The 18,382-nt window shown below is 43.9% G+C and overlaps 1 protein-coding gene across 1 annotated transcript in view; it reads left to right on the plus strand.

Moving 5' to 3' along the window:
• Positions 1–18,382, plus strand: part of DNHD1 (dynein heavy chain domain 1) — a 77,062-nt gene that overhangs the window by 7,331 nt on the left and 51,349 nt on the right. The window contains exons 3-9 of the mRNA XM_070490923.1: positions 605–932; positions 2,677–2,749; positions 3,005–3,842; positions 7,321–7,494; positions 12,069–12,272; positions 12,353–12,463; positions 14,049–14,205. Of these exons, the coding sequence (XP_070347024.1) occupies positions 2,686–2,749; positions 3,005–3,842; positions 7,321–7,494; positions 12,069–12,272; positions 12,353–12,463; positions 14,049–14,205 (1,548 nt within the window). The 5' untranslated portion in view covers positions 605–932; positions 2,677–2,685. The remainder of the gene's footprint in view (positions 1–604; positions 933–2,676; positions 2,750–3,004; positions 3,843–7,320; positions 7,495–12,068; positions 12,273–12,352; positions 12,464–14,048; positions 14,206–18,382) is intronic.

The raw sequence follows: 18,382 nt of genomic DNA on the forward strand, positions 1-18,382 counted from the left end.
TGTCCTCTTCTTCCTTTACTATTAGAACCCCTGACTTTTATCTGGGCACATGGCCACTGAAAATAAAAGTTAGGTTTTACAGCTTTCCTTGCAGCTAGGTGTGTCATGTGATCATGAGATGTGCACATTGCCAGATTGTGCCCTTAAAAGTAAGGGTATGCCTTCTGCTCTTTCCCCATCTCACTAGTCGGGATGGGGCCTAGCAGACATAGGGGTGAACTCTCTTGGATTTTGGAGACAAGGACCACTGCCTTGGAGAAGGCAGAAGAACTAAAAGGCTGCCGTATTAGCCCTGGAGTACTTATTCTTGGACAGTTCTATGAGAGAAAAAAATAAACTATCATGTTTAAACCATTGTATTTTAGGGTCTTTTTGTTATTACAGCATATATGTGGTAGGCAGAATTTTAAGATGGTCCCCAAGATTTCAGCTCCCTGTATACACATCCTTCACAATCGCTAGGACTGAATATGATAGATTTTACTTCTGTGATTAGGTTATATTATATGGCATATCTGACTCTAAGAAAGGGAGATTATCTGGGTGGGCCTGACATAACCACATGAACTTTTTAAAATGGGGAATTTTCTCTGACTGCTTGCAGAAGAGGACATCAGAAAGAGTTGAAGTATGAGAATCTTGGGTTTGAGGCACTGTTGCTGGCTTGAAGGTGGAGAGGCAATATGCAAGGAAGGCAGCCTGCTTCTGGACCTAAGAGTGGCCCCCAGCTGATGGCCAGGAAGGAAACAGTGACCTCAGTCCTACAACCCCAAGGAACTGAATCCTGCCAACGATAAGAATGAGCTTAAAAGAGGACTTTTCCCCAGAGCCTCCAGACAAGAACTCAACCCAGCCAACACCTTGATTTCAGGTCTATGATACCCTGAGCACAGAACCCAGCCAAGCCATGCTGGACATCAATCTACAGAACTGTGAGATACTAAATGAGCGTTGTTTTTAAGATGCTTAGTTTGCGGTAATTTGTTACACAGCCCCAGAAAACTTGTCTGTCTCCTAACTGAAACACAAGCAGAGCTGTCCGTAGGCTCTGAGGTGGGAATATGCTTGGTGTGACCAGGCACAGCAGGAGCAGAGTGAATAGGGAGAGAGAATAGGAGAGAAGGTCACAGAGGTAGCTGGCAACTGATCAGATAGCAACTTGCAGGCCATATGGGACTTTGGCTTTCACCTGAGGGAATGAGATGATAAAGCATTAGTGAGTTGTGCACAGGAGTGACAGGATCCGCCTGTATTTGAAAAGGGTCACTGCTCTGAAAAGAGGAGATTGTAGGGGCAAGGGTGGCCGCAGGGAGACCAGTTACAAGGCTATGGAATAATCCAGGTGAGAGATGATAGTGTCTTAGACCAAGGTTTAGCTCTTAGGGAGTGATAAGTAGTTGGATTCTGGATATATTTTGAAGCTATAGCCAACAATTTGCTGAAGGATTAGACATGGGATGTAGGGGTGGGAGGAGGGTGGACAGTCAAAAGTGACTCCAAGGTTTTGACCTAAGCAACTGGAAAAATGGACTTGCCATTTACTAAGAAGGGGAAGACAGTAAAAGGAGCAGGTTTCTTTTTGAGGGAGGCAGTTGGGAGTCTAGCTTTGGACATTTTAAGTTTTCCAGTTTGGGATACTTACCAGATATCCAAGTGGAGACATTAAGTAGGCAGATGGATACACAAATCTGGATTTCATAGCAGAGGTGCGACTCCATCATGCTGAATTTCTTTTAAGTCATTCAGCTCCCCACCTCTCATTTTGAGCTCCCTGTGATCAGGGATTTTACCTTATTCAGGGTTTTTTTAGGGGGTAGTGAGATGGGGTGGTGGATTTGTGTGTGTGTAGGGGGTTCCCAAAGACATAGCATTGGTGCCTGGTGCTAGCTTAGACGCTCAGTGAATGGATAAATAGGCACGTGGATTACACCTGCCCACGACGCCCTCAGGAAATCAACCGTGTCACTTTCCCCCAGACCCAGCCAGGCGGCCCCCATAATCCCAGGGCGTGCAAGCAGCCTGCAGGATTGGCTTGAGCCGCTACCCTCCCTGCGCTGGCCCCGCCCCCTTGACCCACCCGCCCACCGATATTCGACCCCCGCCCCTCCTTTACTGGCTTCTCGGGTGCTCCGGGCGGAGGCTCGGGCCTCGCAGGATCCCGGATCCCGTAACCGTTCTAACAGCTGGGAGAGGTTGGAGCTGCGGGTGAGTCCACGGCTCGGATTCACTTCTCTTCGACCCTGGGACCACTCTCGCCACTGTCCCCAGGAAGGTCCCCTGCACCCACACTCCCACGAAGCCCGCCTCTTACCCATCTTCCTCCTAGCCCTGGTCTTCTGCTTCTTTTTCCGCTGTGCTCGCTCTCTGCCTCCCCGCCCCCCAAGTAGTTCTCTGTGCCAGCTCCTCTGCTTTCAGCCCGTGGGCTGGGCGGGTGGGATAGGGGCTTTGCTGCCTCTAAGTGACCTCTTCCTCCCCTTCAGGCGGTCGCCAGGCTACACTCCCAGCGACGGTTCCTTGCTGTTACTGAGGTTCTCCGAGTGAGCCCTTTTGCTGTGTGTCACTTTGCTTCTAGAGTGATCAAACGTGTGTGTGCCAGTCTCTCTGCGTGTGTGTGGCTGTGAGTAGAGTGAGCCTGTGCCTGGGACCCAAGTCTGAGTTCGTCTGTTTCTCCAACAGGCACTCCCGATGAAACCTCATCAGCAGCTCTCTCTGTCTTCCCTTCCCTTGCCTCCGGTATCCCTTAGGCCAGGTGAGGGAACAGGGTCCTGGGTGGTCCGCCAGAACTCTTGTACAGGGAGGGCCCCCACCTCTGCCCTAGGCCTGCTGCTTACCAGAGTCTTTGGGGAAGCTGAAGGGAGGGGTAAGGGTCTCAAGAAGGGCCCTCTATTGGTCTGGCTCTGCTCTGCAGCTACATCCATTTCCCCTAATTCCTTAGACCCTGGCCATCCCCTGTCCAGAACCTAAGGCCCCCTTTCTTGCCTCTCTCCTGGGCTGGGCCAACCAGGTGAGGCCCAGCAGCCAGGAGCCTGGAACTGGCAGTCAGAGCCTGAGCAGTGGGCAAGGTCAATTCGACAGCAGTTGAATGCCCAGCTCCTCGTGGTCTCTGGGACAAGGGTAGGCTTGTCTCCTGAAGAGGCATCATCTGAAGCCCTTGGATCTCGGCAGCACTCCGTCCTTGTCCTAGACAAAGAAGAGCAGCCATGGGCCTGTCAGAGGAAACAGAGGCAGTCCCTGAGGGCAGTGACTCAGTCAGGGCAGCCCACAGTGCTGGAGCCCCTGATAGCTGAGCTCAAAACTCTGTTCTCAGCTGTCCTGCAGGATGGCAGCCCCGCAGCTTGGCACTACCTGCATGCAGTGCTGGGTCTGCTGCCTCCATATCGTGCACTGTTGGTCGGTCACCTTGAATTGCTGCCCTTCCTGGAGCAGCTGTACCGCTGGGCACCTTGGGTCCAATCCCAGCTCCATTTGGACCTACTAGATGCCGTAGACCAGGCTTTCCCCCAAGACGTCTCTTTGTTAGACAGTGCCTCCCATGTTGACTGCTGTCCCCAGAGGCAGAGGTTCCATCGTGGGCACCCACATCCAGCCTGCCCTTTTGTTCAGGCTCGGTGGGGTGGGCAGCAAGTAAAGGAGGAGTTGGCCACATGGCTGCGACCATTGACACTGCCTGAGCTACAGCACAGCCTGGGTATTGTTGGTGCTGAAGTGGCCTTGGAAGAGAACCAGTGGCAGGATGGTCTTAGTCTCCTGCCCTTGGCACTGGCGACGGACATCCCTGTACAGTATGAAAGCAGTGACGCTGACAATGCAGCAGAAGAGCCTGTTGCAAGAAGAGAGACTAAGTAAGTAAGGGACCAAGTCTGGGGCTTTGAGCAGAGGAGAGAAAGAAGCCAGTTGATGGTGCCTCTAGGGTCACTTGATGTCTAGAGCCAGCTACATACTGATTTTAGGAATTTGCCTGACCCCAAGCCAAGCTAGTGGGAGGCTGCTCCTCTCTTCCTTTTGTTCTACAAAATAAACCCCGTGGTCTTAGTGTTAATTCCCATAGGCAAATGCAGAAATTCATGAAAATCAAAGTCAGTCATGAGGAAGCCAAGGCTTCAGAAAACAGCTTGAGTGTTCCTTCTCTGATGGTGCTGGAAGCCTGCTTAGTTCTTTTTCTCACTCATTCATAATCCCTGAACCTTGCCTCTGGCCCCACCTAGTACTGGATGCTGGATGCTATGTCCTTCCCTCAGAGTGCTCCTCGCTGTGTACTTGTCCGAGGGGCCTTCCCACTCATGCCTATGTGGGCGAAGCCAGCTCGAAGATAGATTAGAGTTGGCAGCACTGCCTGGGGGACTTTCATTCTGACCTTTCCAGCGCCTTCTACCTGCCCTGCCAGCCTGGGTATCCTGGCCCCTTAAATGATGTTTTTTTCCCCCAGTCTGGCTCTCATTGCTCTGTTCAAGATTTCAGGATGCCTGTGGAACCCTCTTCTGAGGGTCCTCTAACTCTAGTCTTGGAATTTCTCCCCGTCTTCTGGCCTGATTTTCTAAGTGCTTTTCTTTTTTTTAAGGTATGCTTTTTTTTGGTGAGGAAGAGTGGCCCTAAGCTAATATGTGTTGCCAATCTTCCTCTTTTTGTTTTTTCCTCCCCAAAGCCCCAGGCATAGTTCTATGTCCTAGTTGTAAGTCCTTCTGGGTCTTTGATGTGGGATGCCGCCACAGCATGGCTTGATGAGCAGTGTGTAGGTCCATGCCCAGCATCCAAACCAGCAAACCCCAGGGCACCAAAGCGGAGCATGCAAACTTTACCACTATGTGGCTGGCCTCCTCTAAGTGCTTTGCAGCTTGTTTGTGACACATTCACTGTCTGGGAAGAAGGTGATTTTACCTTTAATCAAGGTTGGCTTCCTCAGATTTTGCTCTAAGTTTATGGCTGGGTCAAGTTTTTCCTGAAGCCTTGAAGCCCTAATGGTGGACAGATAGGCAGGCTTCTGGGGCCCTGAGGGAAGGTGGCCAGAGTCAACAATTTATACCTTCAATAACCGCACAGACTCTTCCTTCTTCAAAGACCTGCCCTGTGCCCTGCGTATAGTTTTTCTTTCCTGGGGGAACTTAATTGAAGTGAGAATTGGCAGAGATGTTGGGAAGGGGTCAAGTTCTCTGCCCTCTCTATGGGCCTGGCAGTAAATCTCTGAGGCCTAGCTAATGTGGCTTAATTTGCATGAAGTTCTCCAAGACTGGCCTCCTAGGCATTCATTCATTCAACAAGTATTATTGGATACCTAATACATATCAGGAACTGCTAGATACTGAGGATACAGAAGTAAATAAGACAGACTCAATCCCTTCCCTTGGGGTTTTACACTTTAGTTAGGGAGATGGATGTTAAATAAATTGATACAAGTAAAATGTAATTACAAATTGTGATAAGTGCTACAAAATCAAAGAACACTGCCTTTCCCCTGGCTGCTCCCCTGGGACGTGTGTGTGTGTGTGTGTGTGTGTGTGTGTGTGTACAGTTGGGGGAAAGCACGTCAGAGGAGTCTGGGTCTAGATTAGAGTTAACAAAATATCTCACAGGTTAGGAGGTGAAATAAGAGGAGGATTTCAAGGAGGAGAGAGTAGTCAGTGGTGTTAAATGCTACTGAGGCAAGTAAGAAAAATGTGAAAATTGTTTGTTGGATTTAGCAACAAAGAGAAGATTGGCAACAGCAGTTTCAGTGGAGTTTTGTGAGGAGACTATCGGATTGTAGTGTATTCAGGAGTGAATGGGAGATGAAGAAGTAGAAATTGCATTTTACTATTCTTTCATGAAGCTTGGCTTGAAAGGGAGAGAGCGATAATAGGACAGCAGATTAAAAGAATAATGGCGTCTGGGTAGGACTCTTTTTTTAAAAAAAAAAGATGAAGAGATGTTCATAGCCCTTAAGACAGTGCTTGAGAAGTGGGTGCTCAGTAAATATTTATAGAGTATCAATGAATAAATATAGGCTAAGGGGAAGAAGAAGGAGAGACTGAAAATACATCATGAAGAGGGAATAAGGGATTCAGAGCACAAATGGAGGAATAGCCTTGCAGAGAAGAAAGGACACTCCTTCCTCTCAAACTGGGAGACAAGATTAAGATGCGAGTATGTGCAGATAAATGTGTAGGAAGGCAGCTGAACTTGAGGAATTTCATGGCTGAGAACCTAAGTTTTCTTTGGGCAGGGAAGAAGGCAGAGAAGGGGTGGGACTGGGGGCTTAGCGGGGCTGGGCATGGGGGTAGGTGGCGGTCTGGAATAGCAGCTGAGGAGCCTGAAAGAGATAGCTGTCTGAGGACGTGTATAAGACATCAGAGCAGAGTGAGCCCACAGTTGAGACCGGATACCAGGAATCTATAGATGAGCCCATATTCCTGGTTCTGTGATCCTCTGAATCTACCTAGGTCATGTAGGAGTTTAATGGTTGAGAAGATGAACTTTTAATAGCAATTACACTATTAAGATGTTCTGATCCAACATCAAGATCATGAACCCTATTGTTGATATAAACTTTAGAATAGGATTATCTCTGGGGTAACTTGTTCTGTTGATCTAGGTTTGTGTCAATTAAAGACACTAGTATACCCTGTTTAAGTCTGTTTGGTTATTCAGAGTTTTTTTGTGTGTGTGTGCTCTGAGGTCACCCCAACCAAAATTATTTAGTCCAGGTAATTAACTTCCAGTTTCTTGGATAATTAATTTTCCCATATCAGTTTTGTTGACTGATGTGGTAGAAGGGTAAGAGGATTGACGTTATCAAAGGATGAGGGGTTGAAGGATGCACCATTGGATCCTGGCTGGAAAGGAAATGATGTGAAACTAGAGGTTGTGATGTTGGGGGAAGAGCAAGAAAGAGTCACAGGCATGGAGATCATGCAGAGTTGGAAAGCAGGTATAATGGGAGGAAAGATAGGAGATCTAGAAGGTTAGGAAGGTTGTCAGAGAGGAGAAATCAGGGACTGTGGGCTGGCAAGGTGGGAAAACGAGTTGGGAAAACAAAGTATTCCCATTACTTTTGCTCAATATCGTATAATACTGACTTCATAGTAATCACAATCAATCTAGAATGATTATTCATTTATCAGAAAGGGGAGTGGTTCATGCACAGGTCTGTGTGAGTATAGCTGCCTGTGTGTTGCATCATGCACTGCATTTGCTCAGTCTGTGGACACCTTAGTGGCAGTAGACAGGCTCTGACAGTGCCAAATCAGGTACTCTCAGTCACCTGATCTAGCTCCTCCTCTCACTGGCCAACAGTAGCAACCTGATCTCTTTGCTCTGCCTCTTCTCTCCTGATTTTTTATCATACAGGCCTCAGCTTGACTCTGAAGTTCCTGGGGAGAAGCCCTTCCGTAGGGGAAGCACTGGCTTTGTACCTCAGACTTCCCTGCTGGGTAGCCAGGTGATGACCATTTTGAAGGCAGAGAGGTGCCTGAAGAAGATCCACTTCCTCTACCTCAATGTGGCTCCCAGCCGGTACTTTAGGTGAGTGCCTCTGCCCAGACCCCTTCTCCTACTCCCCACACTCCCTGGTTTCCTCCCCTGCCATCTTCCCCTCCTCCTCTCCACACGTGCTCTTCTCCTATCCTTCTCATTTCTCATTCTCCCCTCTCATTTCTTCTCTGTCTCCCAGTTTCCCCCCTCTTCCCTTCTCCTCAGCCTCCTCTTCTCCACTCTGCACCTCGTATTTGGACCCCTTTGCTCTCACAGCCCTTCATCTTAGTCATCCTTTTTTACTTTTTGCTCTGTCTTCTTTATTCTGTCTTAGAATGATAGAAACATTTGATCATCACCTCAGAAGGGAATTTAATGGTGATCTCTTCCAACTCCAATGTAAAAACCAGGTGTTTGTTTAAATCTTTACAGTCAAGGAAGCTTTGTGTTCCCCCAAGGCATCCATTCCTTAGACTGAACCAAAATCTGCTTTATTTAACCTCTACCTCCTGGTCCCAGTTTTATCTCTGGGGCTATAAAAACAAGTCTCTTCATTCCACATGACTCAAGAGGCATTCATTCACTTTCTTCCATTAGATCCAAATCTTACCTAGTTTTAAAGGCCCAATGAAAGTCCCATCTCTTCCCAGAAATAATAATAATACTTAGCGTTAATCAAGCTTTTCTATATACGAGGCATTGTGGTAATTAACACATGACGTGTGTTATCTAATTCTTACCTACCAGCTAGGTGCTGTTGTTATTTCCATACATGAGATGAGTAGACTGGTTCATAGACAGCCTAAGTAACTTGTCCAAAGACACATAGTAAGTGGTGGAAACAGGACTTAAACCCAGGACTATCTTAAAAGTCCATGCTCTTAAGCCACATCTGATACACTCTCCCAGAGAGAGCCTTCTTTCCTGCATATACTGATCTCTTTCTTCTGAACTTAGGTAGCACCAATGATCTGTATCATCCATTCATTTACTGATCAATTTATTTAACAAACATTCGCTGAGAGCATTGTGTCAGTTATTAAGCAATTGTCTCTTGGCTGTAATTCTACTCTTCTCTCTCTGCTTTGTGATACTGGGCATGAGACTCTGCAAACTCCATTTCTCCTTTTCCAGCTGGCCTCCTGTTAGGTTTGATTAATAGGGGGCGCTAGAAAGAGACTGGACAGCAGGATCAGAGGAGAAGAGACTTTCTTCTTCCTTTGCTTGCTCTTCCTGTCAGCGTTGCCCCAGAAATGGTCCTTCACCCCGGCAGCAGCAGGCACTTTCTAAATCAGCTTCTTCATGATCCTGAGAGGTACAAACACCAGCTGGGTGGCACCTTCCCATTAGAGTTCTGAGTCTCAACTCTCAAGGCCCCTCTTCCAAACTCCTTAGGCACTGATAGCAGCCAGGCAGCATCTCCTTAGAAATCCAAGTCCCAACTCTACCAGCCCCTCCTCTAAGCTCATAGCTTCTAAGAACCCAAACCTCTTCTCTTTGTTCCTCTAGTTCTGAAGCTGCATCCATTTCCTGCAGTTATTATTTCTGTGCTACCTTAGTGTTCCATTTTTGCTTTTTCAGTCCTCTGACACCTTTTAAAAAAACACATTCTGTCTGTTAATTCACTTTTTTGAAATGCCTAGTACAGTTTCTGTTTTCCTGACTGGCCCCTAACTGATACATAAGTGGTCCCAGGAAATGATCCTCAAATATGGGATTCTGATATTGTTTTGGTAATGGCCTTGGCCTTGAACAATGCTGAACTCCTTGCTAATGCGAAATAGGATACAAGTAATCCAGGACATGTAGTGACATCACAAATAATTAAATTATCACTTGTGGTTGAATATGATGAACTACCTACTGACACCTCGTGACTACTATACTTGACTGCCTGGCAGTAATGATAGTAATAGTAGCAGTGTGGGATGGGATGCCTGTTGACCATGGTGGAGAGTTACAGAAAGAAAATTACAAGCTTAAGACTTTAAACTATCAGCTCAGTCATAATCAGAGAAGCAGCACAATCAAAGATAATTAGGTACATAGAAAGACCAGAAACCATGAGCAAGAGAACTAAAAAAGAAGTGAATAATTACAGGACCAACATCTGCCAAAGGAGGAACCCAGGGAAGTGAGTTTAGCATTTGGTGCTGCTTTCCCCAAACAGAGGCGCCTGTCAATTCCAGCAGAGGCAATTGTGTGTCAGTTTTACTATATGCTCCTAGAGTCTGAGAAGAGGAGCTGAGACTCAGAAAGCTGAAGAACAGAAGTTGTAGTTCAGGGCCCTGACCAAGGAGGGAAGTGTTTTCTGGTTCAACTGATATTGTAACCAGGGTCCCAACCCAAAGCCCATGGGATTTGATTTGTGGGTTATCTGATGCATTCACACAGATGATTTTCATATTTTATCCAGATATTTTTTGCCTAACTTTTCTAGTTATTCTCAAGTGGGAGTGTTGGTCCAAATTTCTAGTGTACCATCAGCAAAAGTAGGAGCCTGGCCTTTATTGTTGCATTTTGTATGTTTATTTGCCATGTAACAGGGTTTTGTTCAGTGTGTTTGAATTTATCAAATTTTTCTTGTATTTGTCCTGGATTTTGATTCATACTTAGGGATTTTGCCTACGAATTTATTCCTTCACTTCCTTAGAGTATTTGCTCAACTATCACCTCCCCACCTTCTCCCCCGCATCTAAAATTGCACTCCCTCCTCCCCTGGCACTGCCAATCTCCTTTTCCTCCTCTTCCCCCCTCCTCCCCTCTATGTTTATTGTCTTTCTTCTCCAGTAGAATGAGAGCTCTACCTGGGCAAGAAGTTTGTTTTGTTATATTTAGCAATGTATCCTCAGGGCTTAGAAGAATTTAGCATAGAATAGAAACTTAGTGACATTTGTTGAATGAATGAATGAATTACCCAAAATAGGAACAAATTTGGAGGGAGTAAATGATCAGTTCAGTATAGAACTTGCTGTGTCTCAGATATGTGCAGACATAGAGTGTGAGGTGTTTTGGCGTCAGTTGAATATATGGATCTGGGACTCAGGAAGATCTTGACTTGCCCCATTTACTCTCTAACATCACTTAATGCTCAATTAATCTGCATCCTTTGAGGACAAGGACTATGCAGTAGTTTTCTTTATGTCCTCATCTCCCATCACAGCACCTGGACAGAGGGGAACTTGATAATGGTTTAACTGAGCTTCATGAAGTCAGGGACTGGATTTTTCTTGTTCGCTGCTGTATCCTCAGTGCTTGACACAGTGCTTGGCATCATAAGCATTTGTAGAATAAGTGAATATCCCCCAAAGGAGCCGTGGGAAGTGAAGAGACTGCTCTTTAATTTCTGGCCCTGTGCAGAAAGAGCAGCCTCCATCCAGAAAGTCATGCAGAAAGGAGTGTCCCCTTGGGAGAGCCAGGGCCCAGTTAGGATAGGAAGCTATCCTATGGAAGCCAAATGGCCCAGTGGTTAAGAGAGGGGGATTGAGTCAGGTAAATTTGGTTTTAAATCCTCTATTCTTCTCTTAACTACCTTAGGCAAAGTTATAACTTCTCTTTGTTTCAGTTTTCTCATCTGTAATTTGGGGAAAATAATACTCCAGAAGATCTAGTCACTTTATCAGGAATGAACTAAAATTTTTGTATGACTTGACTTAGTGAGCTCATTCTGGTATCTATCCAATACTCAAGTTATTTGCTTAATAACCTATTCTAGAGAGTTGAGAGAAATGAGATATAGAGGAGACCCATTTTCTCTCTTAGGTATTATAGGCATAAGACCTAGGACACACAGCTTTTAAAGAGCTTTAAAATATATTTAATACTTAAAAATATTACTGGCTCCAAGTTATGAAAAGAAAACTACAAAATAAAAATTAATACATGCTTTGTTAAATGTGCCCATAGCATTATGCTAGTCTACTGCAATTACATTCAACTACTATACAGCTCCACATAAATTGTGCGTAATGTGGGCTGTAGGTACATCTCACTGAAGTAGGAGAACTTGTAGGACTTTAAAGTGGCTCTGGAGACATGAACGAGTCTGGCTCACGAGGTTGCAGGTTTCCTCTTTAATGGCCTGTGTCTGGCCTTTTAGTTGCCCCCTGCTTTTCCTCATTCTCGGTTACTCTAAACAGCATTCCGTGATTATCTCTGCATATTATTTCAGTATTTAGGGATATATGTATTTTATCATTTCTAAAATGCACATTTTTTTCACATTTCAACATCTCTGAAATTGCGATGCTTCTTACAAATTGGTGGAGTATCGTATTGGCAGCAGTTTTATTTTAGTGTTTCATAAAAAAAAGTGCTGCATCTTACAACTGATAGTATCTTAGATTTGATGGGATGTAACGTATCTGGGTTTGGAGATAGGAACTTCTTGGAACTGGCTAGGTGCCTTTTTCTTTCTTCCTATCTATCTTTGGCTTCCATTTCTTCTTAATAACATTTGTTCCATCTTTCTAGTTTGAAGATCCTTCGTCTCTCTTTCCTCTCTTCCCCTTTTCTTCTGCCTTCCTTCCTGCCTCCTTTTTTCATCTCCCTGTCCTTCTTTTGTCCCTTCCTGAAGTCTTCTCAAATTCCTAGGGCTGCCACTGATCAGAGCTCTTCTTTTAAAGGCCCTACAGCCTGACGGTGGTGCCACCAAACAAGGTGAATCCTGAGCACTACATCTTCTCTCCCTTTGGGATCCTACATGTACATCCTGTGGAGGGCAGTGAGACAATGACACTGGGAACCTGGCACCGCCACTCTGTCCTTTGGCAACAACTCCAGTTCATTCCATTCTTCAAGTATTGCCTCTTACGCAAGGCCTTGGCCTGGTAGGTGATGATGGGTATGGAATTTGGGGGGAAGTGTTGCAGAGAGCTGTGGCACATTGTCCCTGCCTTCTGATCTGCAGTTGGAAGAAGAGTATGAAGTTGCAGGGGCTGCAATGGCGTCGGACTTTCCTAGAGAAGCATCTGCTCTGTGCTGTGCCCCACTTTGGAACGGGGCTGCTCCATATTAGCAGGTGAGGTCTTCAAAACACAACTTAAATGGATTTTTTAAAGTAATTTTTATAAAAGGTAATAATATGTTTCTTGTGGAAAATTTGGAAAATATAAAAAAGCACAAAGGTGAAAAATCTTTAATCTCACCACCCATAAATAACTACTATGAACATTTTGTTGCCTACTTTTGTGGTCTTTTTTCTATCACATATATATCACATACTTTGCATATTATTAAGTAACTAGTTTTTTTCTCTGAATAATTCATTCTGAACATATCTCCATGTAATTACATATTCCTACATCAGCTTGCCCCAGATCACACAATTATTAAGTATCAAATCTGGGACTCTAATTCAGGTGTTTGAATCTGAACTCTCTGCTCTTTCCATGGTATTTCTTGGATTCTTTTTTTGGAAAAGCTTAGTTATTCCTATTTTCAGTACTTTCTTGGTTTCTCTGTACTCCTCAGCCTCTTGAGTTATCTTCTGTGATAGGAGTTGTGAACTCAAACACCTATGGGACCCAACAGGAGCTATAGAAGAAATGCATTGGGTTAGGTGCAAGACATTAGGGAGTGTGGGGACTGCAGTCTGGAGATTACATCTAAAGAGGACAGTTACTACTCAGTTCCAATTGACTGTTGCCATTGGGAGTATGGCTCCAGCATGTCAGCCACCTTATTTTCAGGATTTCCTAGAAATCCACACTTTGTTGTAAAATTTCTTAATTTTTGGTTAGCTCAAGTTTTTATTAAAACGCTGTGCTGGCTAACTCTTAGTGGTACATAATATGAAAACCCATGGGCTAGTAGTTTGCAACCTCTGCTCTAGGCATCTTCCAGTCTAACCTAATCATCATGGTGTAATTAAAAACGTACGAGCTTGGAGGCTGGATCTGAATTTAAATCCTGAATACTAGCACGGGCTTTACTCTCTGAGCCTCCGTTTCCTGATCTGAAAACTCAGGATAAAGATTTCTGCTACACAGCTGTAGTGAGAGTTAAATGAGACTGAATATGAAGTACCATGTTCAGTGCCTCTTAATTGGTACTGAATAAATGACACCCATTATGATCATCTTCTGCTTAAATGGAGTCTTTCATGTTTTTCAAGGATGTTTAGAGATGTGGAGTTCTCAGGGTGGGTGGTGGGGGAGTGGGTAACAGAAATGGGTTTCCTCAGGGATGGTCAGCCCATTTGGAAGGTGGAGGTTCATCACCTTTGATCCTAAAACTCACCTGTTCATCGAGACTTTTAGGGTCCTCAGCTTGCCCTATTCCAAGGGAAGAAGCCTCTGTAATCTCTCCTCCTAAGTCAGATCTTAGGATCTATTTGACCCTCTCTTCTGGCAGAAAGATCACTCATGCAAACATTTGCACATACTCCAGGCCATTCCCAAAGAATTCCCCAGCCAGCAACTTCCTGGGCTTGAATTCTTCCAAAGAACTCTCAGGCAGAAGGTGTCACTGTTGGTCACTGGGAATATTGTAACCTTTCTCAACTTTTGCTTATTCTGAGGTGAGCTGGGCTAGGAAGAAGTCAAAGGTGTCCAAGGAAAGAGAGCCGAGATGTCAGCTCTGACCAGCTTAACCCTTGATTCCAGGCTTCTGCAGGAGCTGCACTCTGTGTCCTGGCTCCCCCAGGAGCCAGATCGGTCCTATGAGCTGCTAGATCTGCAGCGGGCTCTGGCCAAGGAGAAGCACAAGGCTCTGCGGGTGCTCCAGCGCTGCCTGCACCTCTGCGCATCCATCCTTCGACTGGTAAGAGGTTCTAGTCTATTGTCAACATTTTCTCCAAGCTGAGCTCACTAGAGTTCCAGCCTCTACTTAGCTTAAGTTCTCCTGGGATCCCTTGGGTGGCCTGGACCCTGCAGTTGTCTCAGAGCCTGGCAACAGCAGTCTCTGCTCTGGGTGGATGGATCAGTAACAGATGGGCAGAGACTTGGACTCAACCTTTCCCTGAAGGTTGGTCCTGGCCTTGAGCAGGGAGGAGAAGGAACATAATGTCTATTTTTTCAGTTGTTTGAGCCAGAAGCATTACGGAATTTGAGAGTTGGAATCCTGATCTTTCATGCTGCTGGGCTTATCTTTGAACCTATCTTAAACCTTTGGCAGGCCGCTGTGGCTGGTGGAAGCATCCAGTGATGGTGTCCTTCCTAATTATGCCTGCTTTGCATCTGTGGTACATGCCTCCTCTCTAGGGCCCTGGGAGGCCCTGCTGTGTACTTGCCTCTTGCCCAGGACTTACCATTACAGTTTGTTGTCTGTCAGGTGGGGCTGGATATTCACACAGTTCTCCGACTAATCTTTGTCTACAGATAGTCCAGTTCCAAGAGAGGGAACCCACCCAGATTTTGTGAAAGTGAAAAGTGATGTGAAGGCCTTTGGTATGTTCATATGGGGAAATGGCCTTTAGCCTCCAGACAATAACAGCTGGATCTGCCATTGCACTAAGCTGAATGGGGCAAAAGGTGGGGGTGAGCTGCTCTACAGCCTTTCTCTACCTCCCAGTTCATAAATCCCACCTTTATTTTAATGTCACAAAAATAGTTATAATTTTTATAGTCAGTAGTTATTCTTTTTATTAAGAGATTGTTTCCATGCAGTAAACAAATTTTAAGTGTACAGTTTTGAAATATTTGCATATGTATACTTCCATGTAACCGCTATCTGGAACAGGGTGTAGAGCATTTCCAGCACCTCAGCCAGCTCTCTGTTTCCTCAATTGTCAATGCCCCCAAAGGTAACCACTACCCTGACCTCTGTCACCAGAGATTACTTTTGTCTGATTTTGAATTTTATTTAAATGGAATCAGACAGCATGTGCTCTTTTCTGTCCGCCTTTTTTTTCACTCAACATTCTATTAGTGAGATTTATCCTTAATATTCAGGTACTAGTGGTTCACTCTTTTGTACACTATGTAGTATTTCCCTGTATGAATGTACCACAATTTATTTGTTAATTCTCCTATCGATGGACGTTTGGATTGGCTCCAGGTTTTCACTATTATGGATAATGCTGCCTTGAACATGTCTTTGTCGTACATATCTTTTGGTGGACATAAGCACTCATTTGTTTGGGGTATTTATGCCAGTAGTGGAATTGCTGGAATAGGGTATATGTATGTTTTGCAGTGCCAGACAGTTTTTTAGAGTGGTTGTACCAGTTTATATTCCTGCCAACTGCATGGGAGACTTCCAGTTGTCCTGTCTTCTCACTGACGCTTGGTATTGTCAGAGTTTTACCTGTAGCCGAACTGGTGGGTTTACCGTGATATCTCATTGTGGTTTTAATTTGTGTTTCTATGATTACAAATGATGTTGAGCATCCTTTCATATGTTTATTGGCCATTTTGTTACCCTCTTCTGTGAAGTGTCTAACTCTGTTGCTCATTTTTATTGGTTGCCTGTTTTTTTCCTATTAATTTGTAGGAGTTCTTTATATATAATATGTATCAAATATATGTATGTATTGTAGGTATTTTCTACCAGTCTGTGACTTACCTTTTTACTATTTTAATGATGTCTTTTGATTAGCAGAACTTCCTAATTTTCATAAAGTTCATTTAATCAATATTTTTGGTTAGTACCTTCTGAGTCCTGGTTTAAGAAATCTTTGCCTACCCCAAAGAAATTTTATTGCCTTTTCTTTCACGTTTAGAAATGGTTCTATGGTTCACTTCAAATTAAATTTTATGTATGATGTGACATGACAGTCAAGTTTTATTTTTCCTACTTATTGAAAAGCCTGTCCTTTCCCCTACTTAATTACAGTGGTGTCCTTTTATTAAATCAGGCAATTGTATATGTGTTGGTCTATTTCTGGACTTCCTTTTGTTCTATTGGTCTATTTGTCTATCTTTTTGTCAAGTCACAACTGTCTTAATTATTGTAGCTTTATGATAAGTCTTGATATCTGGTATTGTAAGTCCTACAATTTTTTGTTTTTCAGGATTTCCCTGACTACTCTAGGTTCTTGGAATTTCCATACAAAGTTTAGAATCAGCTTATTAATCTCCACAAAATAGTTTAAAGGATTATTTTGTTGGCTTGCTTTGAATCTATAGATCAATTTCGGGGAGAACTGATATCTTGACAATTTTTCATTTCCTAATCTGTGAACATTTGATCTCTATTTATTTTCGTTTCTTTAATTTCTTTTAACAAGGTTTTATAGGTTTCCAGTAGAGGTCTTGAATGTATTTCATTAGGTTTATTACTGGATGCTTGATATTTTTTTGTTGTTATTGTAAATGGTATTTTTTTTTTTTTTAAAGATTTTATTTTTTTATTTTTTCCTTTTTCTCCCCAAAGCCCCCCGGTACATAGTTGTATATTCTTCGTTGTGGGTCCTTCTAGTTGTGGCATGTGGGACGCTGCCTCAGCGTGGTTTGATGAGCAGTGCCATGTCCGCACCCAGGATTCGAACCAATGAAACACTGGGTCACCTGCAGCGGAGCGCACGAACTTAACCACTCGGCCACGGGGCCAGCCCCTGGTATTTTTTTTTTTTAAAGATTTTATTTTTTTCCTTTTTCTCCCCAAAGCCCCCTGGTACATAGTTGTATATTCTTCGTTGTGGGTCCTTCTAGTTGTGGCATGTGGGACGCTGCCTCAGCATGGTCTGACAAGCAGTGCCATGTCCGCGCCCAGGATTCGAACCAACGAAACACTGGGCCGCCTGCAGCGGAGCGCGCGAACTTAACCACTCGGCCACGGGGCCAGCCCCAATGGTATTTTAAAACATTATTTTTTTCTAATAGTTGCTACACCATACCCAAATATTAATTTATGGTGCATAAAAAGACATAATTGTGAAAGGACAATCCAGAAAGCTTTCACAGGGCAATATACAATAATATTTTTATCTCAGGATTTCTTAAACAAAATATAAAAATTTTAAACAATAAAACAATTAATACATTTGTCTATATTAAAATTAACTTTTAAAAAAGCACCATAAAAAGAGTGAAAAGACAAGCACATGCAATATGTGGAGCCACAGTCTGTGCTGCTATGTAGACGGGAATGGAACCTGTTCCTATTGGCAGTCCCCCCAAAGGGGTGGAAGTAGGGAAGGGGAAGATCAGTAATCATCCCAGCTAGTCAACTGTATTGTTAGAGAAGCAAGCTTGTGATCTGCGCTGAATAAAAGCACGCTGCTGCCCATTAAACTGTAGCATTACTAATAACTAGAATAGATTTGAAATGTTGAATAAATAAAGATATTAAATGTGAGCGTTTGGTAGATACCCTTTGTCAATTTTTAAGGAAGTTCTCATTAATTCCTAGTTTGCTATAAGGTTTTATCATGAATGGGAGTTGAATTCTGTCCAGTCATTTTTTTTCCGCTTCTATTTAGATGATGATGGGACTTTTTTCCTTTAGTCTATTAATAAGGCAAACTGTCAGTGTTAGACCACCTTTGCCTTTCTGGGGTAAACCGTTTTTCCTCCTTCCTCCCTCACTGCCTCCCTCCCTCCCTCCCTTCCTTCCTCTCTTCCTCTTTCTTTCTTCCTCTTTCTTTCTGTGTAACTTTTTATTTTGATATAATTTCAAACTTATTAGGAGAGTTGCAAGGATAGTGTAATAAACTCTCATATACCTTTTACCCAGATTGTTATTTTGTCCCATTTACTTTATCACCTATGCTCTTTCTTTTTCTATGCATATACATTATTTTTCTGAACTGTTTGAGAGTAAGTTGTAGATGTCAAGTCCCGTTACCCCTATGTATGCCAGTGTGTTTTTCATAAGAACAAGGACATTTTCTTCTATGACTCTAGTACAGTTATCAGAAATTAGGCAATTTTGCTTTGATACAATTCTGTTATCTAACCCACAGTCTTATTAAAAATATGCCAATTATTCCAATAATGTTCTTTACTGCTATGTTTTTTTCCTGCTTCAGGATCCAATCCAGAATCATGCATTGCAT

This window comes from Equus asinus, chromosome 20 (assembly GCF_041296235.1).
Source record: "Equus asinus isolate D_3611 breed Donkey chromosome 20, EquAss-T2T_v2, whole genome shotgun sequence".
Lineage (NCBI taxonomy): Eukaryota > Metazoa > Chordata > Mammalia > Perissodactyla > Equidae > Equus > Equus asinus.